The sequence below is a fragment of the Littorina saxatilis genome, linkage group LG14, assembly GCF_037325665.1.
Source record: "Littorina saxatilis isolate snail1 linkage group LG14, US_GU_Lsax_2.0, whole genome shotgun sequence".
NCBI classification, from domain to species: Eukaryota; Metazoa; Mollusca; class Gastropoda; order Littorinimorpha; family Littorinidae; genus Littorina; species Littorina saxatilis.
This window is the reverse complement of record NC_090258.1, coordinates 22,549,617-22,559,194: the sequence shown is the minus strand read 5'-3', so window position 1 is coordinate 22,559,194 and position 9,578 is coordinate 22,549,617. Positions and strand designations below refer to the sequence as shown.

The window sequence follows — 9,578 nt, the reverse complement described above, 5'->3', positions numbered from 1 at the left end:
TGAACTGTGCCACCACCCCACCTTTCCTAACTGACCGCTGTCTTGCTTTCCCACGGTCTGGTACCATCAGTGAAAATAAGAGTACATTATACAATCTAGACTTTCATACCAGCACAGTATCTTTACTGTGCTTTATGCTAATCAGCTTCACTCTCTACCAAGATCAGATACGATGTAGTTAATTGCTTTTTCTTGATGCTCTACTCTAAACCTTTAACATAAATAATCGTCTGATGTTCTACTGATGCGGCTGAGAGTGTGATCCTATGCTATCGTTCCAAATATGAATATCATGATAAAGAACAACCATCATAAGTTAACAACAACAAAAAACCAACAACAACAACAACAACAACAAAAACAACCATCATAAGTTATGACATGGTGGCAGCTCTGGTGCCCGAGTGTGAACATATTACAACTTGTGTTTTCTATGCCAGCTTCTGTGTGTGTGACAGTGACAGTTTCTGATGATCGGAACGGCCTTGTCTGGAACAAGTTGTGACTATGATAGTGATATATGTGAGTGCGGAACAGTGACTAACAATTGGTAACTTTGTGTACACTACATTGGGGTGTGCACGTTAAAGATCCCACGATTGACAAAAGGGTCTTTCCTGGCAAAATTGTATAGGTATAGATAAAAATGTCCACCAAAATACCCGTGTGACTTGGAATAATAGGCCGTGAAAAGTAGGATATGCGCCGAAATGGCTGCGATCTGCTGGCCGATGTGAATGCGTGACGTATTGTGTAAAAATATTCCATCTCACACGGCATAAATAAATCCCTGCGCCTTGAATATGTGCGCGATATAAATTGCATTAAAACATTTTTTTTTAAATAAATAAATCCCTGCGCTTAGAACTGTACCCACGGAATACGCGCGATATAAGCCTCATATTGATTGATTGATTGATTGTTGTTTCCTGCCTTAAACTGGATTACTGAATAGTTATCCTGGACACTAACCTGTCCAGCAGTGACTGTGTCTCTAACAGTAATACTAGTTTTGCTCACGGATACATCCCCCACTCCATATCCTTCACGATGCACAATCTGGCAAGTGTTACCACGTACACACAAACCATATGACTGATGCACCATTGCCACGCCCACAGATGGACTGGTCATCAGATGACTGGGCACAAGTAAGCACTGCAAGATTTTAAGCAGCTTTAATTTGTGACATGTTTACGGCCTAGAATTCTCGAGCATCGAGAGAAACAACAGTGGCAACCGAGATGAGCTGAACGCCAGCCTGGGCATCAAGTACCCTCAAACGGCATCCTTAAAAGTGAAGATTTATACGGGAATACGGAATATTCTTCCACTCGGCATCTTTCGGCGGATGTTTCTAGAGTAGCTGGACCGTGAAGGCTTCCCGGCGGCAGCAGGCTCAACAGAACTACGTCACGTCGAACTGTCCTCCGAGCATACATGGGGACAATCATTGAGGGGCTCCGCTCACAAATGTAACTTCAGCAGGACAGACGACGCACTGCAGCTTATCCCAGCCCGTTGCGTGAAAGGAAAACAGGCCAAGTACTCGTCATAATCCCTATTGCGGCATAAATAATAGGCCGTGCGTCGTCTGTGCCGCTGAAACTGCGCAGGTATATTCTGCCCATTAGCAGTTTGGTGTCATCACAATCCAGTGCAAATTCTATTACTACAGAATGGCCTGACGCAGATTGTTTTGTAACAGACAGTGACGGTCCATCCATCCTTAGATTACCCAGCAGCAGACAGCTGAACCTTGGCACTGTGCACTGTGCACTGTGCTATTCACGCAGATAGCAGCAGACAGCTGAACCTTGACACTGTGCACTGTGCTATTCACGCAGATAGCAGCAGACAGCTGAACCTTGGCACTGTGCACTGTGCTATTCACGCAGATAGCAGCAGACAGCTGAACCTTGGCACTGTGCACTGTGCTATTCACGCAGATAGCAGCAGACAGCTGAACCTTGACACTGTGCACTGTGCTATTCACGCAGATAGCACCAGCACCAGCACTGAAGCCCATCAAGGACGCCAGTGACCTGAAGCGTACATACCCTGACGGATGTGAGGGTATTGGTGATTTTGATAATGAACTCCTCTATACTCCCGCAACCTCCAGGCCAATTAACCTCCGATACCTGCAAAAAGCATCCCACACAACACGAAAATACGCAGGAATCTCCGCACCAATGTGAAAATAACCAAGAAGGAAGTTAAAACACGAGGAGATAAAATTAAGTAGTACAGTAGAACCTGTCTAAAGAGACCACCCAAGGGACTGAGCAAAAGTGGTCTCTTTAGACAGGGGGTCTCTTTAGACAGGTGATTTATATAGTCGTAAAAACCGTCGGGGATCCTTATGGGTTGTCTTAAAGGGCAGGTGGTATTGATGGAGAGGTGGTCTCGAGGGCAGGTTCCTCTGTATTGCTCAAACAAGAACCCAGATCTGTTTTTACATTTAGTCAAGTTTTGACTAAATGTTTTAACATAGAGGGGGAATCGAGACGAGGGTCGTGGTGTATGTGTGTCTGTGTGTGTGTGCGTGTGTGTGTGTGGAGCGATTCAGAGTAAACTACTGGACCGATCTTTATGAAATTTGACATGAGAGTTCCTGGGTATGATATCCCCGTGTTTTTTTTCTTCATTTTTTCGATAAATGTCTTTGATGACGTCATATCCGGCTTTTTGTAAAAGTTGAGGCGGCACTGTCACACCCTCATTTTTCAATCAAATTGATTGACATTTTGGCCAAGCAATCTTCGACAAAGGCCGGACTTTGGTATTGCATTTCAGCTTGGTGGCTTAAAAATTAATTAATGACTTTGGTCATTACAAATCAGAAAATTGTAATAAAAATTTTTTTTATAAAACGATCCAAATTTACGTTCATCTTATTCTTCATTATTTTCTGATTCCAAAAACATATAAATATGTTATATTCGGATTAAAAACAAGCTCTGAAAATTAAAAATATAAAAATTATGATCAAAATCAAATTTCCGAAATCGATTTAAAAACAATTTCATCTTATTTCTTGTCGGTTCCTGATTCCAAAAACATATAAATATGATATGTTTGGATTAAAAACACGCTCAGAAAGTTCAAACGAAGAGAGGTACAGAAAAGCGTGCTATGCAGAACAGCGAAACCACTTCCGCGCTAAACAGTCTCGTCAGTTTCACTGCGTTTTGCACGAGCGGCGGACTACGGTCATTGTGAAAAAATGCAGTGCGTTCAGTTTCATTCTGTGAGTTCCAAAGCTTGACTAAATGTAGTAATTTCGCCTTACGCGACTTGTTAGGTATTTCCTATTGGGGACATTTTAGGAAAATAAAACATATCGTCTCTTGTTCGTGTCGAAGAATCGCGAATTTTAGTCTTTAGCTACCATGTCATAACAGTTTGTGCAATACATTCATTTCGTACGCTGACTTCTCAGAACCTTTTAGGAACCTGTCTTGTCAAAGTACTTTCATTGGTTTAAACAATGTTTTATTAAATCAAACATGATACAATAATACAACGATAAACTACAGGGACACGAACACAAGCGAACGCAAATATTGCGCGTCCTACTTTCATTGTGTTGTCTTTTTTTCTATCCTTCAATATAATTCACGTGTTCACCGACTGTCTGTCCGACAGTGTAACTCTAAATGTGTGTGTGTGTGTGTGTGTGTGTGTGTGTGTGTGTGTGTGTGTGTGTGTGTGTGTGTGAGAGAGAGAGAGAGAGAGAGAGATAGAGAGAGAGAGAGAGAGAGAGAGAGAGAGAGAGAGAGAGAGAGAGAGAGAGACATACAGAGAGGCAGAGAGACAGACAGACAGACAGACAGACCTTAACACACAGACACAGACACATACAGACACAGACAGACAGACACACACGCACACACAAACACACACACAGCGTCGCTTTTGAGTTCATTTTTAATTTTCGTTTGTGTCACGAATTGCATAGGCAAAAAGGCAATTGTGAGAAGAAAAACAAACATCAACAGAACAATTGTAAGGCATTTTGTTGACAATAAATGCCCAACATGTAAGCAATATAAACACAGCATTAAAAAACGTATTCACAATCACTTATAAAATCTACAACTTCTCATCGTGTTACATAACATATACATCATAGTTTCACAGCCTTGTCTTGTCTTAATGTCTTGTCAATATCTCACAGCGTCGGGCTGATTCTTTCGGAATTATATGTGAAAAACATACTAATTAGATAACTACTGAACAAATTGCCCTTTCTTATACTGTACAGCGTGCACAATTCACGGAAAGAAAATGTGCACTTGTCATTAGGGAATCCGCAGTATGCAAGATACGGAAGTATAAGGATTACCTTCTCATTAACTTAGTGGAGTAGGTGACTTAATCAGGCGATATATATATATACTCGACGAAAATAAAACCCCGCTAATCTCTTTATATTCGTTTTCTTCTTCTTTTTCATCTGCTTCTCTTTCTGTACGTGTGTGTGTACGTACGTGTGTGTGTACGTACACGTGTGTGTGTGTGTGTGTGTGTGTGTGTGTGTGTGTGTGTGTGTGTGTGTGTATGTGTGTGTGTGTGTGTGTGTGTGTGTGTGTTTGACAGGACAATGACGGAGGGTACAGCTCTCAAAGCGTACAGTCAACAAAACAACTGAATTATTTTTTTTAAGCCAAGTTAAGCATCCTATTGTTTTGGAACCCAACAATGTCGCACAAAAACGATGTATATAATATATATATTAGGCAGTGTCAGGCATCATAAAACGCATGTATATTTAACAAAACATCAGGATTGAAAATTGCGTATTACTTGAACACAGCACAAATCTTTGTAAGTACCCTTTTTGGAATATGAACAGTCTCACAAAATACAACAAGAAGAGCAAACGCTCGATCGAGTCACTTTCGCAGTTCTGAATATTATATGAGGCATCAGATGGACAGGAAGAAATTGCTATTCACAACACAATGAGTCACGTTCACATAAAATTTGAGCCCGGTCACTTTTATAGTTTCCGAGAAAAGCCCAACGTTAAGTTGTGTGTTGCCGAACAGAAAAGGCTAGTTATCTCCCTTGTTTTTCTGATAACGTTCGTAAAAGGCTACAGATGTAAATACTTTGATGTAAAGAATAATCCTACAAAGTTTCAATCACATCCGATGAACTTTGTCAAAGATATAAAATGTCTAATTTTTCCTTTGACGCTGACCTGTGACCTTGAAAAAGGTCAAAGGTCAACGAAACCATCGTTAAAGTGTAGAGGTCATTGGAGGTCACGACTAAACAAAATATGAGCCCGATCGCTTTGATAGTTTCCGAGAAAAGTCCAACGTTAAGGTGGTGTCTACGGACGGCCGGCCGGACGGCCGGCCGGACAGACTAACACTGACCGATTACATAGAGTCACTTTTTCTCAAGTGACTCAAAAAAACAGTGTGTACATTTTCATAGAACATGTACATCTAGTTTGCAAATATTTAAAGTACAAGAGATTTCTTCCAAAGATCATACAATTGTTTGATAAGGGACAGATTTAACACCTCACAGATAAGCTGTACTTTTTGTATGGGAACATAATTAAAGGTAGACAAGTCTTATCTTTTCCCTCTTCCTAATGAGAGTCTTGTATAGATAGAGTAGACTTGTTTGAGGAGAAACTCAAGGTTCTCGTACAAAAGAGAAAGAATACTCGTTATACCAAGGTATCGAAACAACAAGGTAAGGTACGTCCAAGATAAGTCGCTTTACATTCTGTTCAATATTCACGACAAGCCGAGAAATATACATTACAAATACCACATCAAGTTCGAAAACAACGCAGCAAAACTTGTAGTTGCTTTTTAGTGTTCATGGCTGGTGTTAGATACTTTAGTCTGGGATAAACTGTAGCCTTAGTGCAGCTTTGCACATACTGAAGTCTCTAAACTCAACTCCTGCATACCACATCATACATTTAAAGGCCCAAAAGATGGCATACACAATATAGTAATCTTGTAAGCTCTTCCGAAAAGCAATACCAAAAGAGTTTTCACTTTCTTATTCAATTTATTTTCTGTTGTAACTTGCTGCCTCTTAATGCCTTCTAACCAGGCCTCTTCGTGAGTTTTAGCCAATCACTACACACACAGTCGTACAAAACACCGGTAGACAAAATCGAAACAAACGAGCAAATTCAAGGTCTTACTTTAAACCATGCAACACGTTAAGTAGACAGTCTTCATCGAAATCAAAGGGCGTGCATGGTTCTATCATCATTTTGAAAACGTTAATAATTCTCAGCCGTTTTCGTTGCTTACAGAAAATAGCATTTCTTTTTTTTACAAAAATGTCAGTCAGTGTCCCAAGTCCTTGCAATTGTTAGAGGTATCAAACCTCTTGATGAGAAAAGGAAGAGGTATTAAGTATGCCCTTGTGCCTGACGTGTACACTATACGACTCTCCTACATTACCATCACGGCGACATAAACAAAACCCACTGTCCACATTTTGAGCTGAAGATCGCGCGAAGCACCTTTGCTTCTTCATTCGTCTTCAGAGTAAAGGATTTCCTGCGGATGAATCAGGATGCTGCACGGATACACTTATAAGATCGAGAGCTCAGTGCGAATGGTCAGTAAATGCACAAACCAAAGACGAAATGTTACTTCAGGTTCTGTTGTTGCCAACTGGCAAACTAGCTGACATTCGCAGCGGGACAAACAGAGCATTCGTTACTGGTCCATTTTGCAACTGGCTTGCGTGGAGTGATGTATCAGATCGAGAGATCAGCCCAACGGCTCAGAAAATACACAAATAAAAAAAGGACTGCTGTTGCAAACTGGTCAACTGTTCGCAACCAAGGTCGAGAGATCACAGAAATGGCACGAACATAGCCTTGGTTGCTGACCAATCCACCTTGAAACTGGTCGTGTCCGAATGCCGTTGGCTGTCCTAATAACACATCCCAGTCAATACAACTTTCAACACGCCAACGGTAGTAGTGGCTAGGTTTGATCTGTTCTTGCAGTGCTTTCCTATATTTCGGTAGGTGAAGGATAAGCACATTGCACGCGCTAGTCAGAGATAAGGCCACGAAAAAATAGTCTGTTTACGGTATCCCGACCGACCCTAATTTTTCGCGCGACCCTAGACTTTTTTTGGGCATTTGGGGGAGAAAAAAAAAAGGTCTTTGTTTTTTGGCAAAATAACTTTTAAAAAAATCCAGACCTGCCGACCCTATTTTGTTTGCATATGTTACCGTAAACAGACTTTTTGTTGTTGTTGGCCTAAACACATATGGGCAGAGCTGCAGTGTTCGAATCAACACAGCCTCAGGTCTCGGTAGTCTGTTACAACTCGCATCGGCTCAGGAGCATGGCACACCTTTTTGACAGCCAACATGGATGGTGTACTCAATCAGACACTGCCAGCGAGACCTGTTGATCGTCCTGTACGGGTTCACTACTCAGTACAACCAATTAACATGTCTGTCTGACGATATTTTCAGAGCAACCAGTCATCAACAAGTATCAGTCAAAGAGAACCACATACCAAAAGAACCCAGGGTTGGTAAGGGAGAAATCCCATGAGGTACTCGTTAAACGTTCGCAAAGCGTCAGTCGTCCCAATATGTACCTGCCTCTTCCAGTTCATCAAAATCTGCTAAACGTCACAGCTTTGTCAGCAGAATCCAGAGTTGGTATACTCGATGAAACACCTCTTTAGGTACTTTTTGGTCGTTCACAACGCGTCACGCGTCAGCCGTCCGAACGTGTACCAGTCTCTTACAGTTCAACAAAGCTGACATTATGTTTCTGACAAGCGAACGATGGGTGCAGCTAGACTACAGCTTTGTCAGCAGAAGCCAGGGTTGGTGTGCTCGATGAGACACCTCCTGAGATACTTCTTGATCGTCCTGTAAGCGTCAGGCGTTAGGTGGCAGTCCTGAATGTTCAACTGCTGCAGACCGCGACAGTGATAGGCCACGAGCACCACACCCTGATCCGTCACGTTCTCACACGACTTGAGACTCAGCTTCCTCAGCTGCGGACAGCACTGGGCAAGCACCTGCAGGCCTTCGTCCGTAATGTCACACTTGCCGATGTCCAGGGACCTGAGTCTCGGGCAGTGGCGAGCCAGGTAGTCCAGAGAGTGGTCGGACACAGCCTCGCACCCCCTCACGTTCAGGTACCTCAGTTTGTTGCAGTACTTGGCGATGTACTTCACACCCTGGTCCGACACCTTATCGCACTTTGCCACGCTCAGATATCTCAGGTTATCACCCAGTTTGGACAGCTCGCGTAACCCGAGGTCCGTCACTCCCCGACAGTCACTGATGCTGAGTTCTCGCAGGCAGTAACAGCTGTTGGCCACGTGTTGGATGCCCTTGTCCGTGATCTGACTGCAGCGGCGCAGGAATAAGAACTGCAGCTGCATGCAGTGTGCGGCGATGAGGGAGAGGCCTGCGTCCTGAAGGTTGACGCAGTCCGTCATGTCCAGATAACGCAGGTAGATGAGCTGTAGGTGTGCTGCTGAGCCTTCCGTCATCACTCCGGACATGAGGCGAATGCACGTGATCTCTGTGCAACCTGGGAAGCAGAAGAAGGGACGTTTAGTGAAATATGCGAAACAATGACAACTTTGCCTTTTTGCTGAGAGGAGCAAAATCAAGGAAAAGAAAAGCCAAACAAAGAATTTCAAGTGGCAGCCCAAATTTTCGATTTGTTGCCAGGCCTTCCACAGGGGCGTGTAATTCTGCGAGACGCCAATTCATGCATCAATTACTAACCAACACAATACCATGGTTATTTCAGTTACGAATCACAAAGCAAATATTTCAAAGATAAAATTTACATTCAAGCTTAGATCTACTTTCGTTTTGATTGTAATAAAAACAAATGTACACGTGCGAATTCCAAAGTTATTACGTCAAAGGTATACACACACATACTCAAGCACGTACACGCACACACTCCTTCGACCAAAATTACTCGTAATATTCCTTCGCATGCACGCGCATGCATGAGCAGATCCAAACATTTCATTTCGACTTGTACATTAGTTGCGTTATTCATATTAATGAATCGTGTATCTACATTGTCAACATTATCACTAACTGGGTGGCCGAGTGGTAACGCACTTGCGCTCGGAAGCGAGAGGTTGCGTGTTCAGGCCTGGGTCAGGCCGCAATTTTCTCCCCCCTTTCCTAACCTAGGTGGTGGGTTCAAGTGCTAGTCTTTCGGATGAGACGAAAAACCAAGGTCCCTTCGTCTACACTACATTGGGGTGTGCACGTTAAAGATCCCACGATTGACAAAAGGGTCTTTCCTGGCAAAATTGTATAGGCATAGATAAAAATGTCCATCAAATACCCGTGGGACTTGGAATAAAGTAAAAAAAAAATCCATCTCACACGGCATTAAGTGTCAGGAAACATGAAATATGAATACACGCATGCAGGAAAAAAAAATGGGTAGCGCCGTATGTATGGCAGCTCGCTTTCCCCGGGGAGAAAGCAGCCCGAATTTCCATGAGGGTAACCTCACTGGACTGTAAATCTTATCCAATCCAATCCAATCCAATCCAATCCAACTCAG

The 9,578-nt window shown here is 42.7% G+C and overlaps 1 protein-coding gene across 2 annotated transcripts in view; it reads right to left on the bottom strand.

Annotated features, from left to right (window-relative positions):
- Positions 1–3,915: 3,915 nt before the first annotated feature.
- LOC138947358 (F-box/LRR-repeat protein 7-like) overlaps positions 3,916–9,578 on the bottom strand; it is a 49,658-nt gene continuing 43,995 nt past the window's right edge. For both annotated transcript variants that reach the window (XM_070318812.1, XM_070318813.1), the window contains exon 3: positions 3,916–8,570. In XM_070318812.1, coding sequence (XP_070174913.1) covers positions 7,837–8,570 — 734 coding nt within the window. In that variant the 3' untranslated portion in view covers positions 3,916–7,836. The remainder of the gene's footprint in view (positions 8,571–9,578) is intronic.